Genomic DNA, 24378 nt, shown 5'->3' on the forward strand with positions numbered 1-24378 from the left:
GTTCATTAATTGCCTCAGGAGAGCCAATCAAATTAATTCTGCTAACTTTCCAGTAAAAATGAAAACTCAAATTCATTTTGGCTACATCTTTTCTTTCAGAGCATTATGATTTTAATCTTTATCTGAACAGTTTGCTGACTGTAGCCCTCTCTTACAGGTCAATTAATAAGGCTAGAGGATCAGTTCAAACCTATTATCTACTTTCTGGCAGGTATAGATTAACGTCTTACCTAGTTATCTTTATACTTTTTTTTTTTTTTTTCCACTCTAGAGTGGGTAAAGGAGGAGCTTATTGAAAGCCAGGGAAAGGATTGACAAAACCCAGGAAGGATGACCCATGTCCTATCCTCTGATCAAGGGCTCCATTTGTGTGCTTACATGGTGTGTCTGTCATGTAGGCGCCTGCGGTCCTGGGCCACAGCTCCAGGCTGTGTAGCACCTAGAAGCTCAGGGCACAGAGCTTTCTGATGGACACTAAGTGGTTTTTAACACAGTACTTTCTCTATCTATAAACACATTAGTCATTATACAAAAGATTCATCTGCAGAATTTAAAAACAACTGAATTTAAATATAAATCTAAAACTAAGTATATAAAACTATGTTTTAATAGTTTACTTGTGCAGTGATGTCCCAGCCTTCCTCCAAACAGACCAAAACTGAGGAACCATTCTCAAGTACTTCTGATACAACCACAGCCAGCTGCATTATCCTGTGAAGCTAAGAGATAAGAAAGGAGGCCACAATTAGACCAGTCACTTTCTGAGCACCACAAACAGACCCAATATCAACCTTAGGTTATGAAACAAGTTAGAATAAAGTACATGGACAAAAGAACCACGAAAGTTTTAAATGCTTAAAGTTCTTTGTCAAAATAAAGATGAAACAATGACTTTAAAAGTAGACATGATTTAAAACAATGTGTTCAAATGATAGACAATGAAATAAACTGACCGTACATGACCCCCCCAGGAGAAGAGCTAGAGAATTCCATACAATGGAAAAGAGTTCAAGTGACTCTACCAACAGTTATTGGACTTAAAATGTGTTTTCCTATGATGTAGTCAGTTCTAGTTCAGATACTCTTATTTTCCTGTAATTAGATAGGACAGTTGCACAAGTCTGTGAATATACTACAAAGCACAGAACTGTATACTTTAAAGGGCTAAATTTATGACAAATGAATTTTATTTATTTATTTAAGATTTTATTTTTTTATTTGACAGAAGGAGACACAGCAAGAGAGGGAACACAAGTAGGGGGAATGGGAGAGAGAGAAGCAGGCTTCCCGCTGAGCAGAGAGCCCAATGGGGGGCTTGATCCCAGGACCCTGGGATCATGACCTGAGCTGAAGGCAGCCACTTCATGATTGAGCCACCCAGGATCCCTGAGTTTTATTTTTTTAAAAGGATACTCTTCGGGCGCCTGAGTGGCCCAGTTATTAAGAGTCCGGCTTCCACTCAGGTTGTGATTCTGGGGTCCTGGGATTGAGCCCTGCATCAGGCTCTGCAGGAAGCCTGCTTCTCCCTCTCTCACTCCCCCTGCTTGTGTTCCTTCTCTCACTGTGTCTCTCTCTGTCTAAAAAATAAATAAAACCTTTAATAAAATTTTAAAAAATATAAAAGACACTTATTTGTACTGTGTAGTCAATGGGAAGAAAACTTGTATTTGTGCTTAGCTTTTTAAGGCGTCGACAGATTCAAGTCCCTAATGTACAACTAGGTTGTGAGCAGAGCAGATAGATTCAAAACCGATTGTGTATTATAGTTTAAGACTATATTTTAAGTATCATTTGATATAATTTGTAGAAGAAATCCAATTGTCAACTATATAAAACAAAATACCTCAACCCACATCCCATATTTTAAATAGAGCTGGGCTACTTTAAACCCAGGAACAAGGCACATGTGCTCTCCAGCATTGGGAAGCTCCTCACTCACTGTTCCTATAACATAGCTATTGTCTTGGGCTTACCATTTGCCCTGAGTTAACTTTGTAAATGCCAATATCCTGAGCAGGGCGATATTTTCTGCTATTTTTTGTCACCAACTTCTGGTATGGATTCACTTTGGAGCAGAACAGAGGGGTGCCTGGGTGGCTCAGTGGGTTAAAACCTCTGCCTTCAGCTCCAGTCATGATCCCAGGGTCCTGGGATCGATCCCGTATTGGGCTCTCTGCTCAGCAGGGAGCCCGCTTCCTCCTCTCTCTCTGCCTGCCTCTCTGCCTGCTTGTGATCTCTCTCTGTCAAATAAATAAATAAAAATCTTAAAAGAAGAAGAAGAAGAAGAAGAAGCAGAACAGAGAATGTACCAGAAAGAGACAGGTTGGGTGGTGGGAACAGTTTGGGGCCAGGGCTCATAGCTGAGGGACAGAATGGAGTTTTGATCAGCTCTTCCATGGGCATTCAAAAGTACCTTGAACTATCATAATAGGCATTAACACATCCTGATCTAGATTTATAGCTAACTGTTTATGTGGCTGGATTGTTTTTTTCCTCAATAGTTATAGTATCTCGAGAACAGTCACTGCCCTGGGTACTCCCATTATTTGCTGACTTATGGAAAACAACTCTTTTTCCTCCTTAAGAGAGGTAGGAAGCTTGAGGGCGATAGGAACAGGGGATTAGAGGGACTGAACTCCTACAGGGGGCAAAGGAATAATGGGCATAGCATTAGTGGCCTAAAGACAAGGCTGAAGGGTATACCGCAGAGATGCTCTTAGCCAAATGTCTGCATCAGTGTCTAAAACATGCATGTCATAAATACCTCTCTTCTGTGGTTTGGAAGAAAGGAGAGTTATGTTGCTGGCATACCTATTTTTCCTTAATTTCTCAATAAGAGTTTAATTAAAAACATCCCAAACTTGACTGAGCTGAAGAAAGGATATGCAGTTTTTCCTAAACCCTAGGGAGGCTTTAGGGCTTCCAATATGACCTTGGTGGCTGCTCTGAGGGAGAAATCTAAAATCTAGACACATGGAAATGGCAAACACACACGGGACATGAGAAAGTAAAAGGGAAAGGTTCTTGGAGTCATCTAGAAATCACATTCTGTCCTGGATCCTTACTCTGCTGACAACAGAGAAGGATTCCTATAAATATTTGTTGATTAAATTTATTACATACAAAAAATTTCCATCTAACAATAAAGACCTCCTCTTTAGACCTCCTCTATGAAGACCAAGTTTTCAATGATAGAGAGAAGAGAGTCCTGGGATGAAGAATTCTAGACCCGTCTTCTAGATCACATGGTTTCCTGGAACTGAAAAGCCTTTATGGAGGGCATACAGTAAGGGGAGAGTGTCAGGTAGTAGGGGAACACAATATCTTTTCCCCTCAAATTCAATTCTGTATATACAACTGGACTTCTCTTTCCTTGAGTTATAAGACAAGCTGTTCCAGACATTACCTGTGGGAACCACTCAGAGTCTCCCAGGGCTTTCAGGAAGGTCACTTCTGAGTCGGTAGGGATGGTGCTTGGGACACAAGCTCTCATCAATTTTTTAAAACTGGCTTTAACTTGCCGGATGTCATGAAATTCAACAGGAACAAACTCACAATTTAAAGCAAATTCTAACTTGAAGTTCTGTGGGTAAAGATGCAGAGAATTAGGCAGATGAAGTGCTATACGTAAAAGGGCAGTTTTTAACGGGGCAATACTTAATTATGTATAGTCAGTTGAGGCCAAGTAGCTACAGAGGTTGCAGAGGTGAAGAAAGTCAATCTTGTGTGGCTAATGTGTCAGTATTACTGGAAAGAGCCATTCGGTAAGGTCTTGTGGTTTGACTTGGCTTGCTGTCATTCTGAGAATTTGGAGACTACTGGTAGGCTGGAACCTGATGGAATTTATAATACCATATATAAGCCAATAATAAGGCCATGAACCTGAAAGTCTAAAGAGGAACCAATACACGTGGACAGCATGATTAATCCAAAACTGTAAACTAAATCTCCCCAAGATATATACTGTAATAAAAAGGTAATATGCTGTTGAGTTCCAGAATTCTACAAATTAAAGTTTGTAGACATACACATATTTGTTTCTTATTACGCAAGTAAAACAAAGTCATTGTAAAATGAAAAAGAAAGTAGAGATAAACATTGAGAAGGAAATAAAAATCACTACCTCACTGCCATAAGACTACTGACATTGTAGTTACTCTTTTAAAGTTAATAATACAAAATTCTACATAGAGTAAAATCTGAAAGATTTTGTAATTTCTAGCTTGGGACAATATTTTTTCCACTCAATATGACACATGTATCAATCTATTTATTTGAATATTTTTATTATTTACAACTTTAATCCGTATGAAATTTATTCCACATGAGGTTGTATCTACTATTTAAAAATGCTAAACTGATAGCCCTTTGATCTCCTTTGTTTTGATAATCTAGTTCTGCTTCTGCAGATTTAAAAGTTCTCAACTTTTTAATGCCTAAGAATGAATTAGTTTTCTCACATTCTCTGTGCTTTCTTCATATTCTGCCAAAATTACTCTATTGGATTATTTGCTTTTATGAGTAAAACTGCTTTCTGGAGATTGGGTGTATAACAGAGTGAATGTACATACCATTACTGAACTGTGCACATTAATATGGTAAATTTACGTTATTTGTATTTTATCACATTAAAAAAACTGTTGCCAAGGACTTATGCATAGGGTCTGTTTAATGTTTTATACTGGTTATTTTAGAGTATTTTAAAAAAGGTATATTAAAGTTTTAAACTAAAAAGCAAAAACTTCTAATTCTTTTTTTAAAAATAGCATTTCTAATATGTATTAAGGAAAAGAAGTTTCAAGAAAAAAAGTTCCTTTGTCTTAATAATTCCTCTTTTAAAAAGGAAGCTACCCTAAAGAAATAATCTAAAACGTAGAAATAAAACCCAACTGAGTCGTATCTGAATAAAAAAATAAAAAACTATATGCTTGTAAATGTGACTGCAATTTCACATATAGAAGATAAATGTAAAAATCCAACAATATGGGGTACTGTGTAGTGATTAAACTAATTATGAAGACTATTATACAACATGGAAACATGTTCTTGAGATAAGAACTTAGAAATATACATGAGTTCTTATCTGTTAGTCTTTTTAAAAATTTATAATAGATAAAAGATAGTTTACTTTCCAGGAAAACCAGGTTCCTTTCTATTTCTCAACTGTACATGAACTAGGTATGCTTATCTTATGGACCAGGAATTATCAATCACAGTGTTGACATAAACTACATTATGAGGAATTTGTTTCTAAGTATAAGGTATTAGAGTATGTAAACTGAAAAAGGTAAATAAGGGCAATTCAGGATTAATTAGAAAAGGTCTTTCTCTACTTACTTTCCCATATGTCTCCTTTGTGGAGAGAGGAAAGTGTCGGGCTGCAGCTAGACAGAATGTGGCACACATCAGACAGTGTATCTGTACACTGTACAGACTCACTGTACACTGAGTAAATAAAAAAGGAAAGCTTGAATGCAATATATAGAAATCCTAATAACTACTGTGCTACGATGGTAAAATTATGTTTTTAAAATATAATACTTTATGGATAAAAGGAAGAAAAAGCAAGAAGGAAGAAGAGAGATGGGGGAAAGGGAGGGAGGGAGGAAGGAAGAAAAAGGAGGAAGAGTCACAAGGAGTCAGTCCTTCTTACTCAGATATGCACGAGCACACAGCGCATCTGAGGACTGAGTGCAAAGGCAAGGGCAGAGGAGAGAATTTAGGAGAGAAGGCTTGGAGAGTGATTTAGGTCATGAATAAGTGGTGTGCTGAAGTGTGGAAAGTCTGTGCTCTGGGAAAGACACTGGTGCCAAAGAGGCTGGCCAGGCAATCCTGGGTTACTGCTGAAAAGTGTTCCAACTATTTTCTGGTTATAAAGTTTCCTGCTGTATCAGAAGACACGTGTGTACACTTAAAAATTGAGCATTACCCAGCAGTTTCATGCCCTCTTCCCTAAAGGTTGTGACTAAGTGATTGCAGCAGGCCTGGCAGTGGGAGAAGAGCAAGCAAAGCTAGCTTGCCGGAGAAGAGATGACTCAGTCCCTGGCATCTTGAGAAGCAAGCGTGTGGGATCCTGCTCAGAGCCCCGGCTCCACAGTTCAACTGAAGGTCTGTCTAGATTGCCCGGTGCTGACTGAAGCACCAGGCTAAAAACCATGAGGGGATTTCTGAATTAACAAATACTCTTATTTCCCACAAACCTATCAGTGGTAGTGAAATTTCTTTTGTAATGTAGGCATTGCTAAAACAAACCCGAGGAATAGCTACTTTTGGAGGTAGAGCCTATCTTTACAATTGATAGGACCGGAGCATAGTCCTCAGATCTTCAGCATAATCATTTAAAAGTGAAAAAAGTTGATTAGCATCTAATATTTTGCAATTTCTGACTTGCTTTAGGACATGTATCTCTGTATATATAGCCATAGCCTTCTTTTCACTCTCCTACCTTCCTGTGGCTTTTTTATTTTTTTAATCAATACGGATCTATTTTGCCTGGGGCACAGTTTCCTACGGAAGCTGAACTAAGACAAAGGAAAAACACAACCTGAAAGAGCCTCATTTATTTTTTGTATGTATACTTCTTAATATTCCTGATGTTTGATTTTTTTAAGCAATTGTAAGTAAGTATATTTAGACATATATAATACATATGAGCCAAAATTTGTTTGAGTCTGATTATTAACTCCAGGTTAAGAATCTATGCTGTAAAACAAAATTTCTAGAAAAACATGTTTGAGATGAGTTTTATAACTGCCTTCATCTACCTATAAAGCTTCCAAGTGAAAAAAAGAAATCTTACCCTTAGTTGCGACTTTTCACCAAATATATAAAGGGCTGCTTGGCGTTTTGAGAGCTGGTTTTGCAAGTAGGTGCTGTTACTAAAGGAGGCCGAGTGGTCCCTGCCTGCCAGCCGGGCACCAACATCAATGAAAGAGGTTGGAGAGCTGATCAGGCGAGTGCTAGAGCGAAGACTTGCCCATACACCTTCACAAAAGCCAAAATAATTGAGTGAAATAATCTGATGTGGGAATGCCACTGAATAGGGAAAAAGATGCATGCTCTGTAGGTACAGTTTTAGAGGTAACAGCAAGTTAATTCATCTAAGTAATCATGAATCATATTGGTCATTTGTAGTTTATGTTTGCAACACATAAGCATTATTCAATACAGCATTTTCAAATCACACAATCTTAGGGTTGAAGGGACCTAAGAAATCACCAAGTCAATCCTACTTTTGCATTTTGATATAAAGTCAGTATTTATAAATGAATGCTGAGATCATAAATAGAGAGAATGCATGACACAGGGAAACAACAAATGTGGGGAGAAGGCAACAATGAGATAACACAGAATGACTCAGTTTCTCAGGGTTTCATGAAAGATGTAAGGAACACTCCTCTGCTTTAGCCAATCAGCACAACAAGAAATGTACATTAAGTAATAAATTAGAACTTTACTACACCTACTAAAATCTGAGGCTGGATTTAGAATTAATATTTGTGTGTCATGCCAAAATGACATAATTTTAAACCAGCAAATATTATATTATTATCTTTTTGTCCCAGTATCCATGAAAAATGGTAAGAAGTTATAAATTTAGTAATTTGCGTTTCACTGATACTTAGGAGGCTTTATTTAAAATTTCAGTCAAAAGCAGATGTCTTCTAACGGAAAGCCCAAAGCTAAGCTGCTAGAAGAATCTTGTGTTATAATCTATAATTAGAAAAATCAAGAATTTCTACATGCAAGTGAAAAGTAAATATTCCATATCCAAATACAGAGGCAAACACTAAGCCTCAAAATTTGACTAACACTGTAGTACCTACCAAAATACCAATCCTTAGAAATGTCCATATGGTATTCACGCTGGTGATGGGGTCATTGGGATATAGGACACTGCCACTGCTTCCCTGAAGTGAGATTTCTTCTCTAGATGTAGAAAGGCTCTTTGAGAGGCTTTAATATTTGTCAATTATTAAATTAATCCATGTCTCCAGGTGACTGGAAGTCACCATAATAATGTTTGTCTCATCTGCTTCTCTCTTTATAAACATTTATAGGGTTAGGAGACCTGTTCCCAAGAAAAGGTTTTGTAGGTGATTTCTGCTTAACATGGATGAATCTTTCTATGTAACCTGAGTTCATCTTAGATATTATGGGAAGTGTTTATAAATGGAATCACAGAGCAAATTCAGAATGTGGATGAAAATAAAGGACAAAGTTTGGCAAATGTGAAAAAGTGACTTGTAACAAATATGCTTTCATATGAAGATGGTTAAAGAGAGTGACACATCAGGACAGATAATACAGTACCTTGATTATGGACTCTTCCCTTAGTTGAAGATTTGGGATTTGACTGAGTAAAACATTTATCTCTGTACCCATGCACTGGTAAGTGAGATTAAAGACAGAAGGAGGAATGAAATGTAGATAGCAGCAAACAGAGCAAATTGAGTAAGAGAAGAATTGGTTATTTAATTTTTGAAATTAAGTTAACATAGGGGGAAAATGTAAATATAATAAAAGTAAAAAATATGATTAACAAAAAGCTGCACAGTCACACAAAAAGGATGAACTGAGCGCCTGTTAAATGAAATGTCAGCACCTGATTATAAATATTATAAGCACAATGAAATGGACAGCACAGCAGAGTGCCACAAACAAATTATACCAAATGGAATAAGCTTTTGAAGATTGTCATTTGGTGAGAAACAAATTTATATAATAGAATTAAGTAATTGGGGGTGGGGTATAAACATTAGGAATGCATTGGCCCTAGTATTTAAGGAGGCTAATTGGCAAATGCTACGTGTTATATAACACGTTCATTCTTCGAGCAAGGTCATCACATCAGGAATGAAGCTCTAGTCACCATTTGGAATAACTAAGGGCATATTTTTGCAGTAGAGCATCAAGCATTGCCACACTAGCTTCTTTTTTTCCTTTTCCTTTTGAAATTATGTTTATTTTTAATAGACGGTATGAGCAGCAAAAATTCACGATCCTGTGACAATCCCCAATGCCACTAAAAATACAGCTTGGGATGACTGAAATAATGACTTCTCCTAAAATCCCTACTTGCACCAAAATGATAGGCAGTATTAGAGATAATACTTTTGTAATTTGAGTAATATTGTTTTTTCCCTGACAGAAAAAAAGTGCTCCGTGACTGTGGCAAAATTCAGCTGGTAGTAACAGTTCTGTTATTTCCCAAGCAAAGGAACTGCTCAAATAAATTAAGGAATATGATTCTGTATTTATTCGGGATTGAAAATGTTAACAACAGTAGTAAGCTATATATTGCAAAACTGCACATGATGTAATTTGATAAAAGGAAAACCATTAGTGGTGATTTTTCATTTCTGCCTCACTCCTTTTGGAGCAGAAAATGAAGGGCATTAATGGCTTTAGTGGCCAAAGGAATTCAGAAAGCTAAGGGCTGTGGAGGCACTGGCTGACTGCACACAAGGAATTCTATAGCAAGACAGAACAAAGACCATGGGACAACATGGTAAAGGCACAAGGCCTCCTGTGTGCTGGCCAGCTCCTGTCCTTTCTGCTAAGATTTTGAGCTTTCCTAAAGGAATATGGGACCCTAAGTGTTAGGGGGAAGTTTGACTGGTTGGTTCCTGATTCTGAGGTATTGTTTCCTGAACATCTACACTTTCGTATGTTAGTCCCTTTGCCTGGAACTAATTCTCACACTTCTCTACCTGACAAACTCCTTACCCCTCAAAATCCAGGAACAATGTGAACTCCTCTGAAAAGCATTCCTCACTGTCCCCACAGTTGTAGAGAGCTCTGTCTGAACTGTGATCACACTGCACTATGATTATTTTGCACACTACATGCTACTAGATTTTATGCTCCAAAGGGTAGGGATCTAATGTACTTATTCTTACATCCATGCTGAGAACCTAACATATCGACACTAAAAACAGTTGTTGATTATTTTCTTTTTGAAAATTGATACATTTGGAGTTGCTGTGGTCCTTCTACTGTAGCTTCAACTCTGATTACTTGCCCCCAGAGAATGAAAAAAGGGGTATTACTAATAAAAAAAAAATTAAGAACTTCCCCAAATAGAGGCTCATTAATGAAAAACTGCCAAGTGTTTATCACATAGCAGAAAATCAACAAGGAGCAAATGGCCTGTACTGATATGGGGTCAGCAGAGGGCTTTGAGAACAATAATCCCATGTGGCAGCCATGTTAACCAAAGGCATCACATCCCGCCTTAGTGGTCTTTGTAGTCACTTTATTAGGTCAAGTGAGTATTTTTAAAGAAGTGAAATAGATTAGAATTTGAAAATACTATGTATGCTGCATGTGGTACAGATGAAAATTATTTTGTGAAACTTCTGTTTTAGTATATACACATTTTGCATTGTGCTTAGTGTTACCTGATACTTCTATATTGTAATATAATATTAAATATATTTTTAAGTATGAATCATGATCAAAAAAGTTTGTAAGTTGTTGGCCTAGACCTAGAGCAGATGCCTTCTATCTTCTTGTGTGAGGCCCGTAAGGAGCAACCTGGTTTAAGGTAATTTAAATGCAAATGTAGACTTTCCTCCCATTTCAGTGGAGTATTAGGCAACTATGACTAATAACCACCAACGATCATGGAACTAACATTGACTGAGTTCCTATTATGAACCAGTTACTAAGCTAATTGCTTTACATATATTATTTCATTTGTTCCTCATAACAGCTCTAAAGCTAGATACTATTTATTATCTGTGCTTTACAGATGAGGACATTGAGCATTAAGAGGTTTCCTAAATTGCTTAACAATCACACATTAAGTGGTAGCACTGTGGTCTGAACTCTCAGTATTTTGTCATGTAGGCAGCCATGTGACCTGGAATTATCCAGCAGGGTTTGGCTAAGCACACTGCTTCAGGGAAGAAGTGGTACAGCCCATCCTACCCATGGGAATGCACCCGTGTTCAATATGAGTGTCTCCTAAGTACTGGTACTATTCCCTCCACCCTGTTTAGGCCAAAGAAGACGAAAGAGATGCTTGGGTTGGATGTGGGGATGGCTCTGAATTTATCAAGGTGGCCTTACATGTGCATGAGGTATACACTGTATTTAGTGAATGCTGCACTGAAATGGACTGAAACCATTGCCAGTACCAGCTATGCACAGTGCATGACGTACACGCTATATTTAGTGAATGCTGCACTGAAATGGACTGAACCATTGCCAGTACCAGCTATGCTATTTGCTAAGTGCTCTTGGCCAAGTCCCTTCATTTCTCAGAGCCTCTTAAAATATGTATCCTAGACATTACTATAAAGATAAACTATCACATGTAGTGAAACTCAGAGGGCCGTGGAATAATGAAGGATGAAAAATTAAAAGGCTGCCTCCATGTGACTACTTCTTAAATACACTGAACTGTTATATTTTTGTATTTGAGAGGCAGTAGCAATTTTTAAAAATTAATTAACCAATTTAAAATGGGCTCCACACTAGGCGGGGTTTGAACTGACAACCCTGAGATTGAGACCCAAGCTGAAATCGAGAACTGGACACTTAACTGACTGAGCCAACCAGATGCCCCTTTCATGACATTTTTCTAGTCAACCAAATAATTTATCTAAGTTATATGTGCTTTCTCCACAGGGCTCACAAGTGATTTTAATTTTAAACGAAAAGCAATGTGCTGTATTCACATCTTCTCTGTTTCTTAACTGGTTCTTGTGTAAGAGAGGTTGCTTCCCTGCCTTAGGAACTCATCAACAGGCACACAGAATGCAAATCGCCCTGACTGAAAAAGGGTGATGGAGAAGGTGGAGGTCAATCTAAACTCTTGTTCATCATGAGTGAGAAAGGCATATGGTGAAAATAACCTAAGAAAAAAACCAGGATCCAAGACCATGACCACGAAAGGAATGCAAAGATAGCAAAAATGCAGAGAAGAGGAAAAAAGGAGAAGTTCAGAAGGAAGATTTAGAGCTAGGAGGCTCTTCCCACACAGGATAGATAAGGAACTTGTGAAGAAGTGGTGCCTAGCTATCTGGAAAAATGAAGAGACTATCACTGAACGTAGGTACAAGGAAATGAACTATTTACAGGTTGTGCAAGTGTCTATACTTCATCTTGCCCTGGCGCATCGGAGTGTGTGTCTGCCTGTCATGGTCATGTTAACAGGGAATCTTCGAAGACTCCCAAACTTGCTTGCCCCAGGCCATTCCTGCTACTCTGTGTGAGGAGGAATGATACTGTTGGAAGAGACAAAGGAAGCAGCTCTAGGGATCAGAGAAGTTGAAGGTGCCAGGAAATAGCACTATCTTATTTTCCAGTTAACCACTGGGACCCTGGAAGATTTGGGAGGCTTTGGGAGAAAAGAATGAAGAGATGGAATAAAAATATAAGATTTGCGTTTTTGGATCCTAGTTTAAGATGCCAGAATGATGGGCAAAAAAACTGTCGTAAGGGAACACACTAAGTTCACAGTAATTTTCAGAAGAAAATAATTTTCAAATTATTACACAAGAACCAGTTAAGGGTGTCAGAAATAATAATTATGGCCTCACTATGCATAGAATGGGTCAGAAACAAATTAAAGAGGAGATTTTGACCCTAAGAGGTAAAGATAGCCTTTTAGGTACCTTTGAGAATAGTGAAGAATGAACTCATGACTAGACTGCGACTATAAATGGGGATCCCCTTGCATAAAAAAAGCTGAGTCTGAGGCCAACATTAAAAAAGAGAAGATAATGTAGGTAAAACTTGGGGAATATCCACGAGCCTTAGGTACTAAGATAGAAGAGATAATTTTGTACCTGAAATTTATATTGCAAGTCATCTGGCCAAGTGGAGTAACAAATAATGTGTTCTTGATGAAGTTTACAAAGGCAAAACTCAAGAGCAGAGTGTGGAATAACTGCCGATATGCCTTGCTGACAATATAAACTTTCAGATGGTAAACAGAACAATAGGGGGAACTGCAACCTTGAGCCAAATTCTGACAGGAGCTCTTGGCAACAGAAATAGCAGGCAGGAAACTTAGGAGAGAGTCACTGTACTATTTTTTAGTTCAAATTCACCAAGAAATGGTAAGAATGAAGTATGTATCTTAAACTTTAAAACAGTGGTATTTTAAAAATCCAGAAGAAAGCTTTTTATGACTGTTATGGGTTAAACTATATGCTTCTGCTCCAACTTCTATGTTGAAGTCCTAACCCCCAGTATCTTAGAATGTTATCTTATTTAAAAATAGGGTTATTGCAGATATAATCAGTTAAGATGAGGTCATACTAGAGGGGAGTGGGCCCCAGATTTTATATGATTGGTGTCCTTATAAAAAGGAAAAATTTGGAGACAAACACCCAGGGAGAACATCATATAAAGATGAAGGCAGATATCTGGGTGACACTTCTACAACCCAAGGAATGCCAAAGAAGGCTAGCAAACCACCAGAAGCTAGGGGAGAGGCATGGAACAGATTCTGCCTCATGGCCCTCAGAAGGAACCAATCCTGAAAACAGCTTGATTTGAGCTTCTAGCCTCCAGAAAACTCTCAGACAATCATTGTTTAAGACAATCAGTTTGTGGCACTTTGTTACAGTAGCCCTATTGAACTAATACAGTGACCTTCAGGCCTGAAACACTAATTCAGAAAATGACTGAAGAAGGTTGAAAGCTATTAGGAAATCCTGCATTTGCATAATGTTCTGATGAGGTAGAAAAAAAAAGTATATGACTGCCAGGAGATGTGCATAGTAATCTTGGTCTTCATAAGGGGAAAAAGTGATTTTTGTGAAATAGAACCTTCCTTTATGTTGATTCTGAACCAAATTATAGAATGGATTGCTAATGGATAATTTATGATTACTTAGGAAAAAGCACTAATCCCTATAATGAGTCATGGTAAACTAACCATATAATCTTTTGTGATATAGTTAACAGTTGGGAAGAGTGGAAAATATCGAATTAAAAAGATTGACAGAGATTTAGAAATATGGGTCAGGGTGGCTTAAGTAGGACTTTTAACTAGTATATATTAAAGACAATCTCTTTCTTCAGGGAGGCTTCTAAATTATTTTGATGAAGACTTCTGCCCTTAGGTCTGGGTTGTTCAATATTTTTTAAACAACAAATTACACCACAACAGAGATCAAACTGATGCATTGATAAGAGGCTAATATACAGGTAGACAAAATCAGGATCCAAAGTCTAAAATAATAGCCCATGTAAAAAAAAAGATGGAATTTTGTAGGTACAGCCCATAGTATATTTAGGTTCAAAAATCAACCCTCAAGGCTATATACTGTTAAGAACAATAGCACAGGCTTGGGAAGGGACCCACTTCTCTAATCATGTACCAGAAGTGGGCCCCTGTAGACTGCAAAAGAGAGGTCTGATCTTACTATACCTCTGTCCCGGTCTAAATGTAGAGCCCTGGTTTAATGGAGGGAGAGCTGGGTGCCAAAACTGTTTCTTTGTCTGATATACTAAAAATTGCTACATAAGAAGGGTGGCACTTACGTTGAGGTGGGAAAATTTCTGATGGGAAAATTTCTCAAAGGAGAGTGAAGGCAGTGCATATTGTTACATACTAGATACTCAGTGAATATTTTTTAAATAGAAAAAAAAAGAACAACGGCACACAGAAGGTATTTCAAGTGATATTAATGTCAGTATGGGTCAACCTAGTGATGGGGCCATCCCCATACCTAATGTAATCTGAGGCTGCAGGAGTTCAAATCAATGGAGCTCACTGGGTGGCAAAGATGGTGAAAAGAAGGCAAACATTCGAACTGGGGGTATTTGGAGTTAAAGTTCTCAGAGCGAAAAGATGATATCAGCTTTTAAATCCAAAGGGCTGTGGTATGGAGAGTAAGATTTAGAATTTTCTAACTTTAGAGGGCACAAGAGCTAGGGCCAATATGTAAAAGTTACATAGTGGCAGATTTTTAGATCAATATGAGAAAGAATTTTCTAACAATATATAGAGTTGCTTACAAATGCAAGGGACTACTTTTTAGGAAGAAATGAGTTTCCCATTACTGATGATGTTCAAGTAACTTGGATCATTCACTTGGTACGTTTTCTTTTCTTTTTTTAATGTTTATTTATTTATTTGACACAGAGAGAGAGATCACAAGCAGGCAGAGAGAGAGAGAGGAGGAAGCAGGCTCCTGCTGAGCAGAGAGCCCGATGCAGGACTCGATCCCAGGACGCTGAGATCAGGATCTGAGCCGAAGGCAGAGGCTTTAACCCACTGAGCCACCCAGGTGCCCATCACTTGGTACGTTTTCAAGGGGATTCAGCACTGCATGGGAGTGAGAAGAAAAGCCCAAGATTCTGTGAATCCAGTGGGAAGTAGATTTTTACAATCAAGATACGTGCTTTGGAATTTCCTCTGAAAAGTAAAAGAATCTCACATAATCTCCAGAGACCAAAGTGGACCACCTCTGGAGCTAAAAGAGCAAATACAGGCCTTTCTCTACTTCCTTATGCCAGCAGTGAAAGCCCGGAGGAAGAAAAGAGTAACCTGAGTATCATTCTCTTTTGTTCCCTAACCTAGTATTTCAGAGAACAGAAGTAAAAATTACAGGCACAGGGAAGCACAACTCTCTGAGTCTCGTATTACTTCTCTCTAGCTGTTTCTGCTCCGTGATCAGCTTTTCTACCCTGCAAACCTGAAGCATTGTAGGTATTTGCAGGGCTGACCATTTAGACACATCCCCCTTACCTCCTGCGATTTCCAAACTCATCAATACCTAAGATTTCAGCAATTATTATGCCTCTTGTTCCAGGAGGCTAAACTTATCTGTCAGTGACACCAGTAACAAATTCGCTAATTTATTTAGAAAAGGGTAATTAAGAACAATCGGAACCATAATTAGTTGATTTCAAATATGACTATCTAGAGTAAATTTTTTTAAATTTTAAGGTCGTATCAGTGCTCAGTTATAAAATCAATCTTACTAACCTCCTCGAGCAAAGCTATTGGATGGGTTTACATCCAAATGTCCTGGCACTACCTGCTTAAGCACAGTGGACATTCTTGAAGTCCTCCTTTCAGTCCCTGAAAGTCAGCCAAAAAGAAGAACAAAGACCATGTCGTTCAGGTTAACATTACTCAAATGACAAAAAGTTATCTTCATGTGTAGCATGTCTAATTGCTGCCAAACACTGTACTTTTTAAGTACCCATCGCTTTAATAGAGATAACAAGGCACTGTTACTATTTCCTCAGAGATACACACATTTGCAAGATTATAGAGAGTTAGGTTTGGCAAGTGCAATCAGAGAATTTAATGATAAATGAAGCAAGGCATGCATGGTGTTACTTTACAAGAAAAGCCACTTTCTGCTTATGTTGAGCTAATTCAAATAGCTGATTAAGCCAAGGAGACCAACTTTTCAAGTCACATGCTCCTGTGTCTAACACATTAGGGTTACCTCTACATGAACCCTTTGGGGTTCCATCACATGATAACTGAAACAGAATATTAGTACAAGTCTTAATGGTTTCATCCAAATCTAGTGAAAACAAACTGTACTACAAATCATAAAAGGCTGCAGAAATTTCAGGAATTTCAAACTTATACATGGCAATTTACTACATACACATTTCACAATCAGGTGTTCAACTTAAACATTCAACTTTGTAATAATATGTTAAAGTCTATGTAAAACAGATTCTAGGAAAAAAGATGACTTTATGTTCCCCACTCCTATTATTCTTTTAAAAAGGAAAAAACGGAACCCCCACATTTGGTTACTAGACATTAACAGTGGCATGCTGATTTTTAAGTAAAAGGAGCTAAAGTTATAGCCCCACAGGGCAAAGCTTTAAGGGGTCATACAGAAAGAACAGTATAAATAACTAAAGAGACTAACCCTGGGAATGAATCTGACCTCTCGTGGTTGTCAAGAAGAAAAATATTATCAGATCTTACCTGGAGACAGAGCAAGTGCTGGCCTGACAGTAAGGGTGTTATTGCCACTGAGTTTCTGATGGACAGAAACTGCATTCAGTAAGGCTTGCAGGTATTTTTCCTGTTCAATGCTACTGGAAGATTCTAAGGAGGAGGTAGGAGCTGTAAAAGAATAAGTGAATAGAACAAACTGTCTCTAAGTTAATAAAAGAGATATTTACTGATGTATCTTATTCTTTCTGTATATAATCTTCAAGTTACCACACCCAAATACAGAAACCAGACCCACTTTAAGCTGTAAACTATTAGATGGCTCTTCTCCTTTAATATTGGTTTCACCACACCTATTTCTTTGTTGCCTCATCATCCTCCCAGAAAGAGCCCAGGTCTGGAAAGCCAGCACAGGGCTGACCTTCCAAACATAGGTGTAGCTTCTCATTATACAAGCAACTTAGAATAAAGAGTCACGAAAGGCAACATCTGCTTGATGATGTCCCCTAAATTATGCTGTCCATGCTACTGTCTGGGAGCAGAGGATGGAGTGGGTTCCTTTGGCAACCTGGAATGGACAGAGGTGAGAATTCCCATACTGGTAGCTTTCTTCTAATTCTGCCACACAGGTCTAACATGGCACACAAACTTGTAGGGGTTCATTGAAGGAAGAGTAGAGGAAGATGGGGAGAAGGCAGCAACAGCTACTAACAGATTCCCTGGTCCTTCTAAGAGAGGGGCAGAGGATATGCACAGAGGGAAATAAATGTGAGAGCAATTCTGAGCAATTCTCAGACTCAGTAATCTGAGTCTGGTTTGTGTGGAGCAAAGAATCATTGAAATTGGCCTGGGCACTTTAAAGAGGCAGCATTCTGGGCTCATTAGAAGGACAAGAGATATTAACAAATTTTTTACATCTTGAATTTAAGAAGTTAGAAAAATTATATTTTATGAACTTTTAAGATGCCATTATTATATTTTATAAACTCTAAGATGTCATCAATTATAAGATCTAATTATTTTATGTACTAAGAATTAAAAACTCTTCCATTTAAAGTATGACAATTCTTTCTGATCACATATATTTTAAGATGCATCCCAATTTCAAATATATTAAAATGCAGGCATGTGTGTGAGCTCAAAAATATGAAAATTTTTATTTTGTTTATTTTTAAAAAATATTTTTATTAATATATAATGTATTATTTGCCCCAGGGGTACAGGTCTGTGTGAAATGTTTTTATATTATATTAAAAAAATCAGAAACCAGTGGAATAAAATAATTTCAATTTTTTTCCAATGAAAAGCTCAGTGATATATCAAGGCTCCTGAAATGACTCCCTCACTTTATATAAGTAACTTCCATATGCCATGTTCTATTATATCTACTTTGTGGCTTGGGAGGATTCCCCAGTGTCAAAATAGTTCAAAGCCAATTGCCTTTAATTATACCAATGCTGAGACTCTAAGACAGGTTGGATAATAATGACAATGCTGCTGCTGCTGCTGCTGATGTATTGTGTGTGTGGTACCCTTAGTCAAGTGAATAGTCAAGGAGACACTGGTCAACTTTAAGAATAAAAGGAGGAAAATGGATGAGAATAAAAAGGAGATATCAAAAGCACATAGTTTTACCTACTGAACCACAGAACTTGACTTACCTCACTTCCAAAGGGTTAAGAACACAGCCAAGCCTAAATTGGATCTGATATCTTGGTGGTCTATTGTTTAATTTTACTGAGCATCTACTATAAGCTAGAAATTATGAGAAAGGTCAGCAAAATACAGCTCTTGACTGACTTCAAGACCTCAAACACAGTGCTTAAAAATATCCTCAGAATAAAAGGACAGCAGTACTGCCTGCTTTCTTAAGCTGGTGTCCCTCTAGCTTTCAAAAATATCCTTTGTTTGAGAGCTTCTTTAAAGGCAGCATTTTGGTCAGTAGTTTGCTAACTTGTTTGTGTGTGTGCATGTGATTTATAGGAATGAGATAAAATATCTCAAATTACGTGGGACAGAGGATCCCTACTTGCTTTGAAAGCTGTTAAGTATTCTTGGATGCTTCCCAGAAAGAAAGAGAAAGATCAGCATAATCTAGTTTTCATCTATGGATACTCTGGTTTGCTGGAATGAAAACAGCCTAGAACCACAGACTTTATTATGATACAGACAGATATATTAAGCAAAATGACAAATTCAAGGTGTAACCCCACATTGTCAAGTAGTACATGTTTTATATTGCATTGCAGAAAGCCTGTGAGAGAAGTCTCAATATAAGGGTATGGTTGGCATTCCAAGATATTACCTCCTTTATTTTTAGGAATTCTCTGAAGTAAAATGATCATAACTGTGCTATGGAGAGAGGCTTACCTGCCTGAGGGGAGTTCTGAGATTTGAAAAGACCAACTACTCCCTTCCCATGGAATCCTCCAGATCGGAGAAGAAGGGTACTACTTCTTGAGTTCTTCCAACATACAACAGGCAGGCGATTGTGTCGATAGCAGCGGGCAACTCTTGGTAAACTACTGTCTTGTATAGCTTGAGGTACAACTAAAAGGCCAGGATAGCTTCAGGGACATGGAAAGGAGAAAGTGAATGATTTGGGTTGCAGGGGGGAAGAGGGGAGGAAGAATGGAAAAGAAATGGGGAGAGAGAGAGAGAGAATATGAGAACATGAACATCATCATATCCTGTAATTTTCTAAGGCTCAGAAATACACTGGTTGAGGGGTAAGATATTTTTTATTTTTAAATTTATTTTAATTAACTTATTCTTTGGGGGGTAAGATATTTTTTTAAACATGGAACTTAGTTTCAGCTCAGTTCTTTAGGGGTTGAGAAGAAACAGCCGAGATGGTGAAAACAATTAAATAAATCCATTAATCTGTAGTCTTTTTTGAAATAAACCCCCTTTAATAATAACTGCAGACTCATGTATAATAACCTAAACTTAGAAAATAAAAATGCTATGTAGCATTACTAAAAAGGCCTCTGTTAAACTGATGATTCTCTTTGCCTTATACACTACTTTCTGTCAACTTGAAATAAAGATTGTAAGATTACTGGATTAATACCAATTTTATGGGGATGACAAGTCAAATTGTCAACTCATTAGTCTGCGGAAATGACAACTGAGAATAGAGTACACTAATATTAGCCTGTCTGACATGTTGAAAGAACTAAAAATCAAAACCAAATGATTTCTGGTATGAGAACAGTACATTCAAATGTCAAAACAAGTTTAAATATTAACACTACATGTTGATAATTTAAAAAGATTAGCTCATAAAGTTATAGGATACGACGCTGGGGAAATACAAAACAGACAGGAGTACTTTGTTTTTACAGACTAGGAAACACAAGAAGATAGGCAGGTTTCAGAGTCACTTCCTTTAGATTATTTAGAAATATTATACTAGTGCCCGCTTCGGCAGCACATATACTAGAAATATTATACTAAAGAGATTTCATATTAGTAACCTCCCAACCTCTAATCCCATATATTTACATGTGAGTACATTACCTGTTCTTCCTCTTTTTTTTTTTTAAATGTAGGCTCCATGTCCCGTGTGGAGACCAGTGTGGAGCTTGAACTCATGACCCTGAGATCAAGACTTGAGCTGAGATCAAGAGGTGGATGCTCAAACTACTGAGCTATCCAGGCGCTCCAAGATAACTTACTCTTAATCCCTATCACCTATTTCATTCATCTCTCCATCTACCTTCCTCTGGTAACAATCTGTCCATTCTTTATAGTTAAGAGTCTGGTTTTTTGGTTTGTTTCTCTCCTTTTTTTCCCTTTTTCATTTGTTTTGTTCCTTAAATTCCACATGAGTGAAATCATATAGTATTTGTCTTTCTCTGACTGACTTATTTTGCTTCGCTTCATCCACCTTACACTCCAGATCCATCTATGTTGTTGCAACTGGCAAAATTTCATTCCTTTTTATGGCTGTGTAATATTCCATTAATATTCCATTCCATTAAATATATATATATTTAAACACACACACACACCACATCTTTATCCATTCATCAATTAGGTTGTTTTCATACTTTTGTTAATGTAAATAATGCTGCTATAAACACAGGGATGCATATATTCTTTTGAATTAGTATTTTCCTATTCTTTGGGTATATATCCAATAGTGTGATTATTGGATCACAGGGTATTTTTAACTTTTTGAGGAGTTTCCATACTGTTTTCCAGAGTGGCTGCATCAGTTTGCATTCCCACCAACAGTGACCAACGGTTCCTTTCTCTCCACATTCTCACCAATATTTTTTCTTGTGTTTTTGACTTTAGCCATTCCGACAGGTATGAGGTGATATATCATTGTGTTTTTCTTTTTAATTTTATTTTTTATTTTTATTTATTTTTTAAGTTAATATTTCTTTAAAAAAAATATTGTATTTGTTTATTTGACAGAGAGCACAAACAAGTGGAGCAGGAAAGGGATAAGCAAGCATCCTGCCAATCAGGGAGCCAGAGGAAGGGCTCACTATCAAGACTCTGGGATCTTGACCTTAGCCTAAGGCAGAAGTTTACCTGACTTACCCACACAGGTGCCCTAAAGATATATATATATATATTTTTTAATGGCACAGTTAAACACAGAAAGCAGTACAACTGGGCAAAATTTGTGTTAAAAAAATAATCCCATCCCTTTGGACCAACCCAAATCTTCATATATAGGCATGTATATAGACTGACAAAGAAAGTTTACATTTTTGAATAAAGATGCAAAGTATGCAAAAAACATTAATACTGATGCAAAAAATGAAAAGAGATTCAAGGCAGAAGAAGGTGTTTAAGCTCTCCTGGACCCACAGCAGCCTGGACCAGGAGGATCCCAGGGCCGCCTGGAGTGGGGCAGTGTCCCCCCACGGCCCAGAAAGAGCACCACTGCCTCTGCTCCAAGCCTGGCCAGCCCGGCAGCGAAGAAGGTCCCTGAGGGGGGCTAGGTCGCCAAGTCAGGCTGGGCTGCCGCCAACAGAGAGACCGCCGCTAACAGAGAGACCGTATCACTGTGATACGTTCAGAAGTTTGATTTACGTTTGATTTACATTTCCCTAATGATGACTGACGCTGAGCATCTTTTTTCATGTGTCTGGTGGGTGGTATTTGTAAATTTAAACTGTTATTTAAAATAAGAGATCTGGGGCACCTGGGTGGCTCAGTGGGTTGAAGCCTCTGCCTTTGGCTCAGGTCATGAACTCAGGGTCATGGGATCAAGCCCCGCATCAGGCTCTCTGCTCAGCAGGGAGCCTGCTTCCTCCTCTCTCTCTGCCTGCCTCTCTGCCTACTTGTGATCTATCTCTGCCAAAGAAATAAATAAAATCTTTAAAAAAAAATTTGTGGGGCGCCTGGGTGGCTCAGTGGTTTAGGCCGCTGCCTTCGGCTCAGGTCATGATCTCAGGGTGCTGGGATCGAGTCCCGCATCGGGCTCTCTGCTCAGCAGGGAGCCTGCTTCCCTCTGTCTCTCTCTGTCTGCCTCTCCATCTACTTGTGATTTCTCTCTGTCAAATAAATAAATAAATAAAATCTTTAAAAAAATAAAATAAAATAAAATAAAAAGAAAATTTGTTTATGGGGCGCATGGGTGGCTCAGTGGGTTAAGCCTCTGCCTTCAGCTCGGGTCATGATCTCGGAGTCCTGGAATCTAGCCCCGTGTCGGGCGCTCTGCTCGGTGGGGAGCCTGCTTTGCCCCCTCTCTCTGTGTCTGCCTCTCTGCCTACTTGTGATCTCTGTGTGTCATATGGATAAATAAAATCTTTTAAAAAAGTAAAAAATAAATAAAATAAGAGATCTACAGCTTCTTAACAAAAGAGAGAGAGAGAGAGAGAGAAAGAGAGAGATCTACGGCTCTCCAGTATCAGAGGAGTTGAAACAAATAGTAACATTAAACTAACTTTCTAAAATATGTACAAGGCTTGTACATATACAAGCAATATACAAAGTACTCTCATAGCATTATTCTATTCAATCAAATTGGGAATTTATGAATGCAAAGGAAACAACTTATCCGGAGATGAAAATGATTAAACTTGTGGATGGCGGAAATGTAGTTTTAATAAATATAAATATAAAGCATGGAACAGAACTTAACTGATATAGGAAACAGTGAGAGATGGCAAGAACAGAAGAAAACATGTTCATTTACATTCTCTAATACCTGTGAAAATATTCTAATTAGACAGCATAAGAACACCCTGCCTACACTTGGGTCAACAAATACAGTGTGTGCCAAAACAGGCCCCACCCATTCATTTATTTCCCATCTATGGCTGCTTTTGTGGCAGAGTAGGGGCAATGAGACCATATGGTCTGCAAAACTGAAAATGTATACTATCTGGCCCTTTAAAGAGAGGGAAAGTCCTATTTTTATTTCAAGTTCATTTATCTTCAGGCATGGTAGAAAAGATGCAAATGCAAGGAGAAAGACAAACAAAATCATAAAGGTGACAAAAACTTTTTACCTTTCACCTTTCATTCTAATCTAGGCACTATTCATCGATGTAATTACACTTCTGAGAATGCCAAGGAGATGCTTGCTCATGCTGTTAAAAAGTGTCCCTTAAACACACATACCCCTGGAGATCTTGCTCCTGATTTTCTGGTATTTTTCTCTGTCTGGGTTATGGTGACAAATAGCCCATTCAAGACAAAATAGAAGAACGTTAAGGTGTCTTTTGGAGCCCACTAACAGACTTACCTCCGGCAGAGTGAATACATCCTATTGGAGGCAGTGATTCGAAAATACTCTGGTTTTGAGCGAGAAGAGCTGCCACTTATGGTTCCCAGACCTAAACGCTGATAGTCTCTGAAACATGCTTTTTCCACTAACTGTTCCATTGTAGACTTCTCTGACGCCTTCAGAGTGGTACTTGTGGGGAGTTCACTATCATCTGAAACTGTGAAGGCAGAATTCATTAGCCATATTTTTCTGTTTTCAATCAGGCTTGCTTATTAATGCCAAAGTATAGTGATTTCTATTTAGGACTCTATAAAATAAACATTCAAATTTTGTTAGAGGTTAACCCATAGTAAAATTTATCTTTAATATGATCACTATAAAACTTTATCATCCAGGTTTCAGTTAACTTTTCAGAACATAAACTTTTACTAGAAATTTCTAGATTAGGCAGAAGTTCACTCATGGGAAAAGACCTGTCTTAGAGAGATATTAAGAGGTTATACTTTTTTTGTGGAAAATATTTTTGTCAGAGGATGTGGTATACATGGGAAACTCCCTCATAATTTTGCAATCACAGGTTACAGAATCCCTTAAGATTTTAGATGTGGAAGGATTTGCCCAATAATAAGCATTTTAGGGAGGATTTAAGAAAAAAAAAAAAACCCCAACATTCCTAATTGGTACTGAATGTTCTAACTTAAAAAAAAAAAAATCCATGTTAAAAACTGCCTAATTTACTTTCTTATTTATTTCTACAGTGAGAGAAGTCTAATTAAGGTTTCAG

The 24378-nt window shown here is 37.8% G+C and overlaps 1 protein-coding gene across 2 annotated transcripts in view; it reads right to left on the reverse strand.

Moving 5' to 3' along the window:
- Window positions 1–24378, reverse strand: part of SBF2 (SET binding factor 2) — a 479243-nt gene that overhangs the window by 24829 nt on the left and 430036 nt on the right. Inside the window, exons 26-32 of one of the 2 annotated variants that reach the window (XM_059135868.1) lie at window positions 23613–23811; window positions 19268–19464; window positions 16928–17068; window positions 15956–16051; window positions 6800–6984; window positions 3407–3583; window positions 618–719 (exon numbers count right to left, since the gene is read on the reverse strand). In XM_059135868.1, coding sequence (XP_058991851.1) covers window positions 618–719; window positions 3407–3583; window positions 6800–6984; window positions 15956–16051; window positions 16928–17068; window positions 19268–19464; window positions 23613–23811 — 1097 coding nt within the window. The remainder of the gene's footprint in view (window positions 1–617; window positions 720–3406; window positions 3584–6799; window positions 6985–15955; window positions 16052–16927; window positions 17069–19267; window positions 19465–23612; window positions 23812–24378) is intronic. The other variant, XM_059135879.1, reaches the window with a different exon arrangement.

Source organism: Mustela lutreola, chromosome 1 (genome assembly GCF_030435805.1).
Source record: "Mustela lutreola isolate mMusLut2 chromosome 1, mMusLut2.pri, whole genome shotgun sequence".
In the NCBI taxonomy this organism is placed as follows: domain Eukaryota; kingdom Metazoa; phylum Chordata; class Mammalia; order Carnivora; family Mustelidae; genus Mustela; species Mustela lutreola.